Source organism: Citrus clementina, unplaced genomic scaffold, assembly GCF_000493195.1.
Source record: "Citrus clementina cultivar Clemenules unplaced genomic scaffold, Citrus_clementina_v1.0 scaffold_2, whole genome shotgun sequence".
Classification (NCBI taxonomy): domain Eukaryota; kingdom Viridiplantae; phylum Streptophyta; class Magnoliopsida; order Sapindales; family Rutaceae; genus Citrus; species Citrus x clementina.
The window spans coordinates 34,633,654-34,652,514 of NW_006262688.1; the positions used below are offsets into that span (position 1 = coordinate 34,633,654).

Consider the following 18,861-nt stretch of genomic DNA (forward strand, 5'->3'; position numbering starts at 1 on the left):
CCAAATGATCATAAAGTGTTTAAAGAAACAATAATGTAAAGATTGTTTACATCAAACTCTTTAACTTTTGTGCTTTCAGAACTAATTGAAGCGTAAGATACTATATATTAATTAAACTTTTATTTGCGATGAATATTGTTCTCTAAGAAGCGCGGCAAATTGCTCAGGGGTTAAGCGGATATAGTGGCACAAAATAGTTGTTAATGCAATCGTTGCTGCCCATTCCAGTTGTATACAAACACTTGTTAAGGTACTCAACTAGAATCTCAGTCCTCATCTCCCAGTCGAGTAATGATACCAGTGGCTATCAATTTGTGAGGAATTAGTTGACTATTGAAACTAATATCATCACACAAGTGAAAACAAATCAAACATCATGATCATCGCTTGAGAATGTTTAAATTTAAGCGAGTACGTACGCACACATGATATGATATCATCTGTGACAATTGACATGCATGCCTAGTTAGCTAGTCATTTTTAATTAATTAATTAATTAAATAGCAGGCATGACAAGTTACAAAATTATATCTACATACATATATTTGAATCACAAAAAAATTAATAATTTAAAATTGGGTTTGAAAATCAATGCCATATGGTGGGAAATTGGATTTAGCTAGTATTGGAAGCAAATTGTTATTGCCACTATCAGCCAAGGAGTCTCCAAAATGAAATAGCAAGGCACTTGTCGTCGTGCTTTTCCTTTAGGGAAATGTAATTGAAAGTAATTATCTAATATCACCGGCCAAACCCAGACGACCATCAACCATAGGTTCGGTTCATTAGCGAACATGAACAAAGTAGGCAGCAGGCAGGAGGGGGTGTTATGGGGGTGGGTATACGGAGATGAGTTATACTATTAGCGAAGTGTGTTAATTTTGGTGTGTATAAATTAGGAGAAATCAACATACATGTATGCACATATTATATGTATAGGCTAGACCGCTAGAGACCAAAGTTAAAGAAGTTGCGAAGTGAACGACATGCATTAGGGTTGGGCATGAGTTGGGTTGAATGAGATTTGTGCAAATTCAACCCAACCCATTATTGAATGGGTTAAAATAAAAATAACTCAACTCAATTAAATAAACATATTCAACCCAATTCTTAAATCATTAGGTTGGGTTGATTGAGTTGAAAATTTAAAAATCGAATCAAAATTAAAAATTAAATAAAGAAAAAGATATGAAACTTGTAATAAAATTTATTGAAATTAAATATAAATATATTATAGTATGAAAATTCTATTCATGATCTAGTATTCAAAAAAAAAAAGAAAAGAATATAGAATGAATAAATCAGAGAAATACCTTAGTTGACTGATAATTGAGATTTAAAAGAGTGATTTTAGTTATGATATTAGAGTTTATAGTAAATGAAAGAACAAAATAGTCCTAAACCTGTACTCTGTCCAACAAATCGATTCATAGCCTCTGCAGTGTGGAATTCGTCCCAGAACCTGTACTCATTCCTATTTTTACATGCACTTCGAAAAGGAATGCATGTCAGGTTGTCCACTGTTTTACAGCAAGGAGCATCGATCACCTTGAAACCTGCCATGGCATGCATTTTCATATATCCACAAAATTAATTATAATCAATAAGTACATACTGAAATACGTAGCATCCAATTTGCTATATATATAATCGACAAAATAAATTATATACTATATGGACCATCTAGGTATATTTATACTTAGGGGGGGGAGGGTGTGTGTGTGTGTGTCCCTTGGGCGGCAGCATCGCCTGAGATTATCCCAGAAGCATTTATAAATATAAATTGTGCATTAGAATGATCTTTATTGAATTTATCTACCAATAATTTGAGTCCCTCATCGAATAATTTGGCTGCGTTGTTCATTTTCTCAACGCACTTGGCACCATTTCTAGGATATGTAGCAATTGCATTTGGAGTGCAACCTAGGGGTCCAAGGCCAACCAAGGCAACCTTTCTTGCTCCCATATTATACAAACGCTAATTTGAGAAACAGTTAACAACAATAGAGAAATGATTAGCCAGATCGATCGACCAAAAATAACTTAATTGATAGAAGAGAAATTAAGGATGGAAATTAATTAAACTAAAAAAAGTAATAACTTTGATTTGCGGAGAACAGTGTTGAATAAGAAGTTCAGCAAATTGGCTTGGGGGTGTAAAGGGGGCCTGATGGGTAATAGGACAAGAAATAGTTGCGAATGTAATCGTTGCTGCCCATATTCACTACACAAAAGCACTTTTTAAGGTAAGTGGAAGCTGATTCAGTTGTTCCTAGGGATGGCAATTGTACCCGCAAACCCGCAAACCCGTCCAAACCCACCCGCCAAAACCCGCCCGTTGCGGGTAATTTTATCCGTTGCGGGCGGGTTTAGTATTATAAATTAAAACCCGCACATGGATGCGGGTGGGTTTGGTATTAATCTTATATCCGGTGGATACCCGCATGGATATCCACCAAACCCGCAATATTTTTTTCAAATATTTTTAATTCAATTTTAATCTAAAAATGTATAAAGAAAATAATGTCATTAATTAAATTACCAAATAGCCAAAGGCTCAAAGTTGTGTATGTGGCCTATATCATATTCTAAAGTCATAATCTAAAGAAAACTAAAGACATTTTCTTTCGAATTAGTATTTGAAAATATTAATCTTAATTATTATTATAGGCATTGTGTTGGATGGGTGCTTATGGTGGTGAATGAAATGAATATCTTCTCTTGGAGCTTGTTTTAAATGATAATATGAAATGTAATTATTATTTTTAGATACTAGTTTGTGTTTTTTAAATGGATTTGTGTAATTTATACTTAAATTTGAGAATTTGTGTTGAATTGATGTGGAAATTTTAATTTTTCATTTACATTATTTAACTATAAAATTGAGTATGTTATATGGAATTTGAGGTTATTATTATAAATTTATATATTAAACATTTGTGATTTTAAATACGGAAACCCGCAAAAAATCCGCCGGATACCATTGCGGGTTTGGTAATTGTTAAAACCCGCTGTGGGTGGGTTTTTGTAAAAAAATTAAAACCCGCTGCGGGTTGCGGGTGGGTTTGGTAATTTAAATTTTGTGCGGGTTTGGGTTTGGTAATGGCAAACCCGCTGCGGGCGGTGCCCATTACCATCCCTAGTTGTTCCCCAGCCGTGACTTGATGATATAAGACACTATTAATCCGTGACGGATTTGCTGCTTTTTCATTGGGATATTTTCGTCCTGCAATAAATAATTGCGTGCGCAGCCCAGTCAAATTAAAACATTTGGTCAGAATTTTGAAAACTAGCCTTCATGCTCTATTTATTCAGTTAATTCGATCTATGTCCATTTCCCATCATCTCATGTCGGGCTAATATGAAACGTAGTTCAATACAAATTATATAGCTAGCCAACGACACGGGTTGTTAATTATGTCCCAGGAGTAAATGCATATTCGCTAGCTAGCCAATACAGTTCAATTTTAGAAAATGAGAAGACCTGCTTATTTTGTGGTGCCTAGAAGGAAATTAGGGGCGACTAAAAGTCAAAGGTATGGCTATATTATATACTCTACAGATATTAACTTCTTAGCCAAATACTTAATTATTATTTATTTTAGAAAATTAAATTCTTATGCTAATATGGGAGCGAATTAAATAATTAATGACACTTTCCCCTTCCTCTATAGCTACGACTTTCTTTCTTTCTTTATTTATTTCTTTCTATTTTTTGGGTTTTAGGGGTGGGGAGAAGTTGAAATTTAGACATCAGGAGAGTAATGAGATATTTCAAAAATTATATATAAACTTGAAAACTATATGGAAAAATTGTCCATTTTCCTTTGGAATCCCAAAAACCACTCGGGCATAGATTTACAAGATCCTTTTTGGGTTAAACAATCTATACAAATCATTTCTTTCGACTATATTTTAATTGTTTTCAAAGGAAAAATTTTTAAAGTGAACTGATTGTTGTCATTTTCAAGGATATTTTACAAATTTATTCCTGGGCCCAAATCTTATTTCTTTCCTTGAAATTACTACTCATTAAAGTTACGGTACACCACTAATGAATGGTGATGAAGTATTTTTATGTTACCAACAATCTCACCCAAAAGTTTATTCATACAATTTATGACATTAGTTTAAATGTACATACATTTAGTCGTGTTGCTTATTGATGTTATACCATACATAAATTATATTTTTATAACTTATTCATTTAATTTATATTAAATAATTTATTAGATATCATATCTTACATAATAGAAATAGAATTCTGAAGCATTTATGCTTTTAAACTAAAGTAATAATAATAACAACATTGCAAATTTAAAATAGGGTTAAAAATTGATTTTTTAAATAAACCATATACTGTTCAAGTGAAATTATTACGAATTATGGGGGATGATAATAATTATTTTACGAAAATTCTCCTCCTCCTCAAAAGTTAAAACAGCTTAATAAATGGTTGCAATAACTATTAAATAATTTATCTTTTTTTAATACAAATATTAATCCAATGGTCGTAGACTTTTTTTTTTTTTTTTGTCTTAAATAGAATGTTATCTTGGAGAGGGCCCTAACTGTGAGAGGCATCTTTAAGCCCGTACCACAACCCAGATTAGAAGTTCCCGCTCGAACCGGGAGACACATGGTCTCCCAACAAAGGCGACTTTCCTGTAACTCGAATTAGGAAGCAAACACAGTCAAACCACTTAAGAGGAACTCCGTTACCAGTGAAACCAATACTTTGTTAGTTGGTCGTAGACATTTTTAACATCATTGATGTTACAAAAAAATTTATGGCACCATACAATGACCTAGTAAATAATTCATGGACCGGTTAATAATGGCCCAAAAAAAAGGTGATTGAAATTCTTGGTTATAGATATTTTATATTGACGCAAAAAATAAAACAAAATACTGGGATTGAAATAGAAAATTAGACAAATGGAAAGATAGGGTGGCAGCCAAAATCTGTTACATTAATTCCTCATTGGATAAATTGAAATACACGCATAATTTAACTTAAAATACATGAGCTTTAGTGATTTGAAATATTTATGTATAATTGCACAAACTGATATAACAATTGCAACAAGAAATTAAAATGACAGAGTAATAAAACAAGTTGTTTTGGAGCGAGTAATAAATAACGCTATCACATAAAAGTTTATCTTAATTTAATGCATGTAAGAAATTATATGCTTTATCTTAATAGGCAGCCGTGTTGGTGTTGAGAATCAGAGCTGAGCTAAGCGGCGAATATCAATGGGGTAAGCGTCTGACGGAGACTGAGCAGAGTAAGATCTGGTGGCGATGATCGTATTCGCAGCTTCAGTTGGATGAAAAGCATCCCAAAACACGTACTCCCTCCTGTTTGGGCATGGATTTTGAAGAGGAAGACATGTAATTTGCCCATTGTTTCTTCCAACGCCACAGCACCCAGTATTTGTCACTCTAAAACCTGTTACATACAAATATAAACATAATGAAATGTGCACATGATGATACAAATATTTCTAATTTGATTAATTAATTAAATTAAAGTTACCATAGCGTGCAGGATTGGCTGTAATATCTTGGAAAATCCCATAAGCATTGATGTAGATAAACTTGGCATCAGAATCGTTGTTGTTGAATTGATCAACGAGGCCTCTGAGCTTGTTATTGAATATTACGTTTGCGTCATTCACTCTCTGCACACAAGTTCTCCCATCTGGACTGTTTTGAGCCAATTGATTCGGGCTGCACCCTATCTGTCCCACTCCAATCAACACAAATTTCCTTGCCCCATAGTTGTACAACGCCTATATTATACACATATTCATTCACGATTCATCAGTACTTAATTATTTGAGAATTCATAATGGGGAAAAAAAAAGGGTCTGAGCGACGCAGGTACCTGAAGTTGCTGAGTGTACTGTTGAATAAGAAGGTCTGCATACTGCTCGGGGGTGTATTGACGACCGGTTGAATAATAGAGGGGCTGGAAGTAGTTGTTGAGGTAGTCGTTGCTGCCTAATCCGATTGAGTATATGCATCGGCTCAGGTAATTTGCAGCTTGATCTTCATTTCCTAGTAAGTTCACTACTTGCTGAACCGTGTTTTGGTAATTCTTTACCTGCCCACTAAAACTGATTCGATCTCCCTGCAATATAATATTGCATGTGCATGTATGTATAACATTAGTTATTTCAGGATTCACACTTCATCAGTTGATGCATGTCACATGTTATTGTTAATTAATTGTTGATATGAAATGGACATTATTAAAGTTCATATATGCATGCATGCATTAAATAAATTAATTAATAGGATTGGTTATTTTCTTTTTATTTACCAGCTGTCGACCAGTTTCCTCCCTGATACCAGCAGCTGCAGATGCATAATTGACTCCTCTGAGTATATCCTGACCTCTTGCAGCCGAATATGGAGGAATGTAACCGTCGAAGCCCAGAAGTTGGGCTGCAGACAAGCAAAACTAATGTGAGATTAATTAGTGGCTGGCAGGCATAACTTTTCAGTAGATTAAATTGAGCTTACCAATGACATCGACGGTAGTTTTGCCATTGGAAAATCTTCCTGTAGGACCATTAGGGAAGTCAATTCCATAAGGCAAATAATTAGCTCTAGCCAATGAAGATAGTTGATTATTATTCCCGTTATCCACCAATGAATCCCCAAATATGAAGTAGCAAGGCACTTGAGGCGCTGCTTTAGCCCCATAATAATAATTCTGTATATTGATCAAAACCAACAACACCATCACCACCCACCATTTTCTTAAATCCATCAAGCCCGAAAGAGGAAACAAATTCTAAAACCCAGATGAGATGAGGAATGATCAAAATTGATTAGAGGAATGGTGAGTATGTGACAAAAAATAAATGATAGGTCATAGAGTTTATATAGAGAGAACAGAAGTAGCAAATTGAAGAAGATGTAATTATTAGCTTTTACGGTTGAGGAGTTGGTTCGGGGCATTAAATTCACGCGGAGATAACGTGAGAATGAATGCCAAATAAAAATCAAAGCTCTCTGCTCTGAATTTCAATTTCCTCTGCCTGTGGGATTAATGGATATAATTATAACACTAAGTACATTACATGTGCAATTGATACACGGCACAATTTTGAATTGATCAAAACTTGTTTGTGAGTGAGAACGAGCCTCCTCGCCCTGTGCCTTGTCGGTAGTCAGCTACCCAGCTTTGGTCCATCGCCACAAATTTCAACCGCCTGTAATCATTAATGTGATCAATTAATTATGTTATACCATTGCGACACTTTACGTTCTGAAATACCCAAATTTTCTCTTTTGTATTAGCAACTGTTTAACATGCCCGGGAGTTTAAATAGCATATGGACAGCAAAAAATTGAATATTTCTTGTCTTTTTTTTTGTCAATTAAATAACTCGATAATTTTTTTTTAACTATAAATTTGAGTAGAGATATTCTTCAGATTTTTCTTTTTTTTTTCTTCTTTTTTTTTAAAAAGAAATTACCATAGAATACACATTAACACTATTTATGTTATCCTTAATTGGAAAATATATGTAAACACCTTATGATGTTATTTACTTAGAAATTACCATAGAATACACATTAACTATTATGAATAAACATCATTTTTCTCGCTCTATTATAGGTTAACTAATACCCAATTATCTTTCCACTAATATGAACAACATTTTAATCCCAAATCTCTTATTTTAAGCAAGTGATTTTACTACCAATGGGCCTTTGGTCCAGTGGGAGAGCTCTTGCACTTAGAATAATGAGTGCAAGGGTTCGAGCCTCCATAAAAGCATTTATGGGGCTTATGTACAATCATTTCTCAATTATCACATAATTGAGTGGAGCCAGTCTATTCCTCACGAAATGTGAGTAGAGTGGACAGCCCTCGAATATTTGAGAGGGTTTGAAGAATTTGGGCAGCGCTTCAGAGGAGTACATGCCACGATGAAGGTCCCAATTGTAGAATCTGTGTATAAATATTAATTGGTTTGAAGAATTTGGGCAGCGCTTCAGAGGAGTACATGCCACGATGAAGGTCCCAATTGTAGAATCTGTGTATAAATATTAATTGTAATACCTACAGTCCTGTATAAACAGTATTAAAAAAAAAAAGCAAGTGATTTTACTAACTGAACTAAATAGACCCACTCCATTAGCATGATATTAAAAAAAAAAGATGTAAAATGCAATTATCTATTTTTGGGTTCTCTAGAGGGAATACAAGATGACGACAAGATATTAATTATTCAGAGTTATTAGGCATTCAAAATAGAAAATGAAGTATGGTCGTTAATTGATTACTTTCGGGGTCCCATTGTGATGAATATGAAAGCAAATCGGTTAGACTATAGCAACTAAATTATTTGACGATGACACACTAATTCAGAAGAGTAGGAGTAACTGTAAGTGAAAATTAAGATAATCTTGCTGTCATATGTCAATGGTATGGACTTTGAGCCCAATAAATCACAGTTGTTACCCTAGAAAATTCTCAGAAAAAATCAACTTCCAGTAAGACTGGCTACAATTTTCTCACAAACCATTACAATACCAAATCCAATCATGTGATGCCGGTGACCTTTTTCGAGTCAATATCATTTTGATTTATGGATTATAGCAAAATGATGGAGAAACGCGTCACTCTTCCAGAGGAAAGAACATGCTCTTTGATTGGAAACAGCTAGAGAGTAGAGACATATAGGAGAGAGCATGGAGACATAGCTGCGCTGTTTCAACGGTTGATAATTAAGAAAGGTAGAGATCCAACGGTGACTGCGTTGCATGGTAAGAAGCGTAGCTGGCTACTCTGCCATTAATACCAGTTGGTGAGAAAATTTAATGCAGGAAGACAAGAAGTCATACACAGTAACGTGGGTGTCTACAAGTACAGAGACGACCTTTCTGAAATGAAGGTGCAATTTTATCACTCGATCATCTTCCCAACCAGTTTGGCTATGTCGTAGTCATTAACTCAACATTAACTTGTACTTGAAATAATAATAAGTCGTTCTTCAGGAACTGAGACGTAAACAGATTATAAAAAGTTCTAGCAATTAGTTTCTTTTTATTTTAGTCAAATCTCTCATTTCACATAAAGAGCATGCCAAGAAAAATATTATTGCTTAGAATTTGAGGAGGCAACTTGGAGTTGACCTATCCGTCGGTGGTGAGTGGTGGACCGACGACCAGTAGTAGCAAGAAAATTGGAAGCCTGGCATATATTGATATTGTGCAACCTTCTCACCGAGATGATTGATTTGAAGTATCACTAGCATTTCTGGTTCTGGTATGTAACACCCCAAATCTAACACGTGCAGAGCACGTGAATTAGTACCCCTTTCTAAATAAGGGTTATAGGCCACCCATAATTCTCAATGAAAGCCCAATTTCCATAATTTAATATGTATGAGAATTTGTGGCGTTACATGGTATATCAATTTTTTACTTCATTTTTTTTGGTTTGAATACGAGGATTTTCTTATCATGTTCTCGTCATTATCCTATGATGTGTAGTCATATTTATTTAAAAAGACACTGAAAAAAAAAATGTTCGTAGGGGCAAATAAATCACTATCATAACCAGACACAAGTATCAGTCCACACTGAACAATCAACTGCAATAGTTCATTGGGATGCTTATCACTTATGAAGCTTGTTTGCAAAATCATAGGTTCTTAATTAAAAACTAGAACTTTAGTTGGCATTTATCATGCATGTTTCCGTTTCATCACCCACCATGTGAAATATTTCATAATTACCGGCTTCTGTTGTCAATTGCCGTGCCTTTTGTCCGCGGCCCATTCCATAGATTTGTAGTGCGGGGGTAGTCGCAGTTTTAACAAGCTGAAATCTGGAAATTATAATCTTTAATAAAATGAATTTGTTTGTTTTACAGTGAAATATTGCAATTTACATACAATATCATGCACAAAATATCACGTCCCGGGTGGTCCCCAAAAGCTAGAATGCCGGATTACACAAAAAGATAGTTTGAGCCCAAATGGTTAGGTAATGGTAATATTGGAAATTGATGCAGGCTGGGCCTCCACCGGCTCTTGTTACTCGAAATCCGACTTTTTCCCAGAAAGAAAAATAGCGGGATGTGTTATTTGATTATAGAACAACCACATTGATTACAAAACCAAAAAGCCAAAAAAATTACAGTTTAGAGGGAGATAGAGCCCCAAAAAAGAAAAAAAAGAAAGAAAAATCAGATTTCTCTCACTGAGTACTCAAAGATCACTCCTATCGTCCTGATCCTGAAGGGTGGGATAAAATTGCAAAACGAAATCTTTGATAATTTGAATTAATCCTTTCAGGTCATTACTGCCTACCTCCAAACAGTCCCTTAATAAATCCCCATCTACCACCTCTCTTTGCACTGCTTCCACCACTTCCCTTAATGGACCCTGCCAATAACATCCATAGCATATGCATAACACATCCACCAAATAATATATTTGATTTTCAAATAAATATGAAATTAATTGCTGATGTCATAGCAGAATCACAATGACGAAATTCTTTTTCTTTGCCGTCAAACTGTTAAAAATCAGTAGAAGACTTTTAAAGCAGATAAAACCCAGAGTGCTGTGAGCTGGTGGATGCCTATCCACATCTCTCTTGCCGTTAGCTAATTGAGCATGTGATTTTGAAAGTCAAGCAGCGTGTGGAGCCGAAAGGCACACAAACCGCTTGCACCAAGCCAAAATGAAGACAGCCAGCCTTCATGGCTAAGCCAAATTCCCCTAGTAAAAGTATGGGTTTCCAAAAACATATGATAAATTGGTCTGATGAATCACATAAATCTGACATGTCAATCATATGATAGGTCATCTTGATAAATAGTATATATGACATATCGGTCACAGGTGTATGACATATTGGTTATAAACATATGACATGTCATTTATAACAGAATCTACATAGTATGACAGAAAATTCATGTCATCTGGGACGGTTCGTTATCCCAATAGAAACACATTTTTATCTTGACAGACTATTCGACTATTCAAGACACATTTTTTGCCTTGATTATCAATCAAAACAGGATTGATAAATTTCAGCTTGTCCCATTGCCAACCCTACCTTAAGACAAATATTATATAAAAGAAAAAAACTCTCGTTGTTGAGAATTACATGAAAATTTTCCATAATCTATCAAAAAAGAAATTCTAAGTCCTCATGAACGACTAAACAATCAAAAAGTAAAGTCAAACAAATATAAAGAATTATATTGGATGAGTTAAAACTTTTAGTAGAAAGACTGAAATATAAGTTGTCTTGAATTCTACTGCAAGTCCTCTAGTTTATAACTTTTTCATGAAGGTCAATAGATGACGAAAGAAACCGGTAATTTCATTGTAAACCCACCTTGAGTTTTTTGGATCCGCAACTTTCAATTCATTCTATTTACATGCGTGAACAATTTTTTTTTTCCTTTTTCATTGATTTGACATTCAATCATTAAATATTTGCATAAATTGATTTTGCTCAGTATGTTAGCAAGGTTGATCACGGATAACCCGTCATTAACTTAAGGGTGAAAAAATGAATGCAAGAACAGAGCAAAACAGAAGATGAAGAAGATTAAGGAAAATAAATTCAGCATGATTTTTAGATTTTTGGAGGCTTTATAGAGTATAATCTTACTTTTTTAAATTTAGATAGTGGGTGTGTTTAAAAAATGGGTGTAAAAAAAAAAATTATCAGTTTAAATATCCCAACCCCAAATATTATTTGCACACTAGCAAGCAGCAATAGCAAATGTAAGTAGGGGAATTACCATTTTTCCATGCAGTAGATGGTAAAGAGTTAAAAATATTACAATGCCTGAAATTACTATTTCAATACCCAAAGTTTTCAAATATACTGTGACATCTTGTTCTGATTAGTCAATTTTTTTGAAAAGACAAATTTGCCTTTTAATGTAATTTAATATTATGATATAGAACATTATTTAAGAAGAGTTAAATAAGACAAATAATGTCAAATTTGAGTGCATAAATATATGGTTTGAAGTTCTTGAAGGAGGAAGAAAAGGAATGTTTTCCCAATTTCTGTGGTTGGGAGCCTCCAAAAGCTCTTCAAACATATTTTGGGTGGGTGTGGAGGACTAATTGAAAGAATCTGACAAAAAATTTATTATAATTTTTATTTTTCTTATTTAAAATTTGAAACAGTACATTATGGGTGCGTTTAATACATTGCATTATATTATATTATATTGTATTATTGTAATACACGTGTATTGTATTATGTTGTATTGCATTAACACTGTATTATAATAATGTTGTACAATATTTGAAACTACACTATACTATATTAATTTTTAATTATACTATATTTGGTGCTCCATTGTACTGTATTAATTTCTTATAGTTAATTTAAATTATATATTTAGAAAATAATATTTATTAGTACTTAGAAAAATACTAAATATAAAAGACTTAAATTTTAAAAATTTAACATTTTTTTAGTATAAATATTAAAAAATATCATAATTCTTCATAAAAATTGAAGCTTATAGCCTTAAATTTTCGGAAGCATAACATTTATTTTTTAGCATTTTCTAAATATAATAACCTATGAAATAAAAAATGAAGCAAATAATTTAATAAGATAATCTCTAAATAATATAATAACATAAATAAATGGTTAAAACCTACAAAATTGGTCCAAAAGTCATCTTAAGATGATATAATAAAAGTTTATACATACCATAAGATAATCACATAAATAATAAAGTGATATAATTGTTGTAAAGTATTCATTAACATAATGAATTGTGCTAAATAATTCAAGTAAGAGTTTTATAGTACATGTAATAATATTTTATATCATTGTTTACACTATTATTAATTTTAAATTAATATTATTCATATTTAAACATGTATTATTTGTTATATTAACTTATTTAAGAATAATTAATTTTTATATACTCTTCTGGTCATTTTAAATAATAAATTTAAGACAAATATTATTAAATAATAAATTTTATTAATTTATATTAAGAATTATAATGTAAAAATAAAAATGAAAATTAATATTATATTAAATTAAACAATTTTATTTATTTATAATTATTATAAAGTAAGGAAAAAAAAAAAAAAAAAAAGACAAACTAACTAATGCGGCTGTGGCCGCATTATGCAATAAGTGGCTGCATTATACCATAATGCAGCCAGCCAAAGCTAGGGTTGCAATACCATGTTTAGCCAATGCATCTAGGGCTAACAAGGGTGCCAAACAACCCTATATGCTTAAATCTGACGTCAGCGAAAATACATATTTGGAAACTTTACGTAAAAAGAAATAGATTTTCCTTTAAAAAGAATGGTAAACTCCAAAGGCGTTAGGAAAATTATTTGCCTTTTACCATTTTGCCATCTTCTTAAAAAGGGAAAATGGTAATTTCTCCTCGAATAAATGAAGAAGAAGAAACGAAGACTGAAAAACGTACCGACCGACGAAACACGTTGAGCAGCCTAGCAGAAAGACGTTTCGAAGCGGCAAGGATTTTCCCATAATTTCTTCCAACCCAAGCAACTCTATCGATGTCCGAGTTCATCGACTCGCTTAAAATGCTACTAAGCTCATTCAAATCTGAAACGGCATCGTACAGCTCCCGGTAATCCAACTCCCTCCAAGCGTAGTTTTTCACGTAATCCCAACCCAACGAGAAGGCTAATCCCCAGCAAGCTAACCACAACCGGGCCCCTCGCTGTAGCTTTTGAGATATCGCTTTGGCCCGGTTGGCGCCCGATATGTCGCCTCGTTCGGCGCGCAGGTTTGAGACGCGCATGAGGAGGGAGTGCGACAAAGAGAAGAAAGTGCGGTAATTTGAGACCGAAAGGGAGTGAATGGGTGCCGGTGCGGTGCCGATGAGGAGGACGAGGATGAGGATTGGGGCGGCTGTAAATCGGATCTTGGCCATGGATGATCCGACGGTCGAGGCTTTTCTTTACTTTTTTCTTTTTCGAGATTTTATAGAAATTTGACCACCATTGCATATTTGCATACAATTTGTGTTTTGTCTATTGAGTGAGATTTGGGCCTTGGGGTTGGGCCATATGTTGCCAAGGGGCCTTCTGAGTTGTATTATTATTATTGTATTATAGAAAAGTGAGTGATAATGACTCAAGATTTTGGTCCCTTTCAGATTTGGGAAAGTCGTGATGAATTTGGATGAAGCTCCGTCGTTTTGGCTGCTGAAAACGTCCCTGATTTTCAATTCCAAAATATTGTCCGATGGTGATGGCACACACATTTAGGAAAATAGCCAAAATGAAATACTATCAATCCATTTTTTTTTTCTTTGGTTTTTTAAAATAAAGTAATCCAACGCTATCAATTTCTATGACTACATCAATGAATTACACATTTAAAGTTTCAATTTTTTTTTTAATGCGTTGACACTATCACCCAAAAAGAAAATCAATGCTCTTGAGCTTTTCTTTTTTATTTAAAGTTTATATATATGTCAAAATTTTACATCATTGCGTGTAAATGACGTGGCATGCTCATCTTATAAACACAGGGTGTTTATCATTTATCAATACATTTCAGTATTCGGAAGTTCATATAAATATTTACTAAAAAAATTTTTAGACTGTCGAATTGATTGAGCAAATTATATGATGTTTATCACTTTTCTTTATAGAAAAGGCTCATATGAATATATGATATAACTTAACTCATGAACAAATATTAATTAAAAGGGAAAAAAAAAAAAGGGTCGTCCAGTCGTGTATAAATTGGTGACAAACTAGACTAAGGTGTGTCACGTTGCATGCAAATGCAAAAGCAAAAGCATATGTATGTGTATAAATGGATAATAAATTAATATGTATAGAATATGATCAGGCGAGGCAACGCCATAGGGTGAGTGAAGATTTTTGTTGCGAATGTATGATGCTACAACAGTGACCTGACCACAGCCCCCCAAAATATCGGCGGGCCAACTTGCTCCCTCAGTCCCTCTCCTTCGTCTCCATATGGCTTGGCCTCGTTGTTTTCATTATCATTTTTTTTTTTTTATGTACGTTTCGTATAACATTAACACAAGCTGAGTCACTGCCACTCTTTCTTTCTTGGCCATGAATGTGAATTCATTTGAGGAAGATCTCTGCGTTTTGCCTAATAATCCGGTATTTTCTTATTAATCCACTCTATCTTTTTGTTTTTTTGCTCATTCATTGATTTCTTCTGTTATCTAACTACAGATGGGTTCTTGCCGTAGTATATGTTTATGTTATTCATGAGCATTGTCTTGTTTTCGTCATCAAAGATATTGTGTCAGATCATCATTTTGTTATTGTTTTCTTGCCTGGCGTAACTGTGTAGTATGATGATTTCCCTTTCTTTTTTTTTCTTTTTTTTTTGTGGGTGTGTTTTCGTTGTTGATCAAAAGACTGTTTGGATATATTCTAATTGCACAATTTCGTAATAACATAACCATATCTGCTTAAAATAATAATAATAATAATAATAATTTCCCAGTTGTTAAATTTTTGTTCTTATTTGTTGGTAACTGTATCCGCAACGATATTTATTGGAATAATGTAAGTATTACCTTCTTTAATTTTCTCAGTGTATCTGAACAGTTTGTTTAATATTTGTAGTTTGAGATTCAACTTTCTTTTGAATGGAACTTGATGTGTTGTAACAGCACATCAGCTTGATTGATTGAGTATGTCTGATTCAGTATTTCCATTTTATTTGTTAGGTGGTCGATTGAATAAACTGCTTGAAATATTTACTGAATTATGTGCAATTCATTATGTTCATGAAATTTTACTGACATGATTCATTGCAACCTGAAAAGTGCAGCCTCTGTTGCAGACCAAACGTATGCCAGGGAACAAGTATAACAGCAGTCCCCTCACACCAAGAACTAGATTAGAGAGACTTCTGAGGGAAAGAGAATTACGGAAAAACAGGTCTTTCCTTCAGAATGAAGGAGAGCCAGATTTCTTTGCAAGTGAATCATTTTTAAATGCAAGTGAAAGCTGGGGTCAAATTGATGAGGAAGAGTTTGCAGGAACAAGGTCTTCTACCGATAATGGAGAAAGGCTAGAAGGACGGTGTAAACAACGTTTATTGGTGGTGGCCAACAGGTTGCCTGTGTCTGCTGTTAGGAGGGGTGAGGACTCGTGGCAACTTGAGATTAGTGTTGGGGGGCTGGTCAGTGCACTTCTGGGTAAGTGATGGCTAAATGTTTTCCTTCTTAGTGTACCTCAATTTTTCTAATTAGATTTTCTGTTTCATCCACTGTCACACCAGGGTTCTGTAATGATGAACTTGCCTACAACTTCTCCATTGTTCATTTTATACTTTCAGTTGATATATGGGTTTCTATTTTGGTAGTGAAGACCAACTAACCGTGATTATTTTCTGAAGGAGTGAGAGAGTTCGAAGCCAGATGGATTGGTTGGGCTGGTGTAAACGTACCTGATGAGATTGGGCAAAAAGCACTAACTAAAGCCCTTGCAGAAAAGGTTTGAAATTTTGTTTACTTGTACACGGAGTTCTTGTAAGATTAGATTTTGTACATCAGCTGTTATCTTGGATTATGGTAGTGGTGTTAGCAACCTACATTCTTATGTGAGCTTTACACACACACACACATAACTTTCATTCTTCCCCACCTTGCTTGTCATGGTTGCAGAGGTGCATCCCAGTTTTCCTTGATGAAGAGACCGTCCATCAATATTACAATGGTTATTGTAACAACATGTTGTGGCCTCTTTTTCATTATCTTGGGCTACCACAAGAAGACCGCTTGGCAACAACTCGTAGTTTTCAATCTCAATTTGATGCATATAAAAGGGCAAACCAAATGTTCGCTAAGGTGGTGAACAATATATATGAGGAGGGAGATGTTGTTTGGTGCCATGACTATCACTTAATGTTTCTTCCACAATGTCTGAAAGAGTATAACAACAATATGAAGGTTGGTTGGTTTCTTCATACACCCTTTCCGTCCTCAGAAATACATAGAACTTTGCCTTCTCGAACAGAGCTTCTGAGATCAGTTCTTGCTGCTGATTTAGTTGGGTAAGAGTACTGGTTTTTCAGCATGGTATCTTAATTGACAATGCTATGGTTCTTTGTTTTTATTTCATTTCATTAATCAATTTTATATGTTAGATGAGTATCTACAAGAAGGTCTCCAAGTTCCCTCTAATTTTAGTGCTAACAGGATCGGGCTTAGTAGTGGTGCATGGTACCCACTGGAACAAATGTCTCCGTAGTGCTTGACCTGTTTCTTCACCTTTTATCTCTTCTAATTCTGTGGGAAAATGGTAGATGCATGAAACACTGAGAGCTCCATATTTGATGGGAGTAGTCTCTATACTGAGCATTAACATCTAAACCCTTGATATCAGACACCATTTGTAATTCCTACATCAAATTTGTGCCAAGATATGATAGTGAATTATATATTTATCCAACAGTGAAAGTGTTGGTTTAGTGCAACTGCACCGAGTATAGCAAGCATGCTACCCATGTCATCTTCAAGAGTTTGTATTTTTAGCTTCAAAGCAATAGTTAATCTGAACCCTGGCTGGAATAGTCATTTTCTGCTCAGACATGGATTACTTTAATCATTCACATAAATACTAGCCCTTAAGTGCAAAATGCTGCAGAAGAATAAAAAGACAATCAATAATTTCCTCTCCCCAAAATTATCATGCTTGTGAACTAGTTAGATTCTGTAGATTCAAAAAATTTATTTCTGTCTGCTATCAATTTCTGATATCTGTTTCTTACCATTGGAATTTTTAATTTTAAGTTCTGAACCACTATACTATCACCTACATCTGTTTTTTGACTTTGCAGCTTTCACACCTATGATTATGCAAGGCATTTTGTTAGTGCTTGTACTCGTATTCTTGGGCTTGAGGGTACACCTGAAGGAGTAGAGGATCAAGGAAGGCTGACTCGTGTGGCTGCGGTAAATATTTGCTACTAACTTTTTCCTTCTCTCTTTTGTATGTACAGCAACAAAACTGGAACTTTAGGTTGTCATGATTTGTAGGTTTGTGTACATACAAATATCTTTTTATCAATATGAACTCCGGGGAATCTTTCCTCATGATTGAAATCTCTGTTTCTTTGGGAGAGTGAAATTACAGTTTCCAATTGGGATAGATTCTGATCGGTTTGTTCGAGCTCTTGAATTACCTCAAGTCCAGGACCACATTAACGAATTGAAAGAAAGATTTGCAGGCCGAAAGGTGGGATCTGTTTGTTCTAGTGAAAGCACCATATTAGCTATTATAATTGAGCTTGCCAATTGTGCGTCCAAAATTTGTGGCTATACATATAGAGATTTTGTTAACTTTCAACAAAATATTTATAGATCTGCATTTTAATACAGATTCGGTAATATATTGTTTACTCTGTTAACCCTTTGCATACTTCATGCATTAATGGCAGGTGATTGTAATTTAACCTGATAATCTGTTTTAATTCTCTAGCGATTCCAACAAAAAGAATTGAAAGAAAGATTATCTCTCACATGCAGAGCTACGCACACAAAAATGCACTGAAAATTGCAGACACACTTGCACAAACATCAAGTTAAACTACAGTTCTTCCCATTTGGAAATTTCAAAACATTTTCATTTTCTTTCTTATGTTGCCAATGACACCAACATTAAGCATTACAATATTTCTTGACAGGCACAGTACCAGTTATGGTCGTCACTGACTGAATATATTTTGCTAATGTTAGCTATTTTTTTCCCCCTTGCACATGATTGAAACCTCTACCTTTTGATGTTTATATAATTTTCCTTCATACCTAGCCATGTTCTGCATTCGATATCTTGACCAATTATTCTT

The 18,861-nt window shown here is 34.2% G+C and overlaps 3 protein-coding genes across 3 annotated transcripts in view; 1 reads left to right on the forward strand and 2 right to left on the reverse strand.

Moving 5' to 3' along the window:
* Nucleotides 1–5,036: 5,036 nt before the first annotated feature.
* Nucleotides 5,037–6,881, reverse strand: LOC18053087 (GDSL esterase/lipase At5g45670). Its single transcript, XM_006449519.2, has 5 exons — nucleotides 6,535–6,881; nucleotides 6,332–6,456; nucleotides 5,894–6,139; nucleotides 5,543–5,798; nucleotides 5,037–5,455 (listed from the first exon to the last, which is right to left on the reverse strand). Exons 1-5 carry the CDS (start codon nucleotides 6,782–6,784, stop codon nucleotides 5,232–5,234), a joined length of 1,101 nt encoding a protein of 366 aa, XP_006449582.1. The 5' UTR covers nucleotides 6,785–6,881; the 3' UTR covers nucleotides 5,037–5,231.
* Nucleotides 6,882–10,029: 3,148 nt separating this feature from the next.
* Nucleotides 10,030–14,112, reverse strand: LOC18053088. Its single transcript, XM_006449520.2, has 2 exons — nucleotides 13,472–14,112; nucleotides 10,030–10,418 (listed from the first exon to the last, which is right to left on the reverse strand). The coding sequence occupies exons 1-2, from the start codon at nucleotides 13,943–13,945 to the stop codon at nucleotides 10,242–10,244; spliced, it is 651 nt and encodes a 216-aa protein (XP_006449583.1). The 5' UTR covers nucleotides 13,946–14,112; the 3' UTR covers nucleotides 10,030–10,241.
* A 698-nt stretch (nucleotides 14,113–14,810) lies between these two features.
* Nucleotides 14,811–18,861, forward strand: part of LOC18053090 (alpha,alpha-trehalose-phosphate synthase [UDP-forming] 1) — a 9,814-nt gene continuing 5,763 nt past the window's right edge. The window contains exons 1-6 of the mRNA XM_006449522.2: nucleotides 14,811–15,158; nucleotides 15,841–16,210; nucleotides 16,411–16,508; nucleotides 16,679–17,067; nucleotides 17,854–17,968; nucleotides 18,150–18,312. Coding sequence (XP_006449585.2) covers nucleotides 15,108–15,158; nucleotides 15,841–16,210; nucleotides 16,411–16,508; nucleotides 16,679–17,067; nucleotides 17,854–17,968; nucleotides 18,150–18,312 — 1,186 coding nt within the window. The 5' untranslated portion in view covers nucleotides 14,811–15,107. The remainder of the gene's footprint in view (nucleotides 15,159–15,840; nucleotides 16,211–16,410; nucleotides 16,509–16,678; nucleotides 17,068–17,853; nucleotides 17,969–18,149; nucleotides 18,313–18,861) is intronic.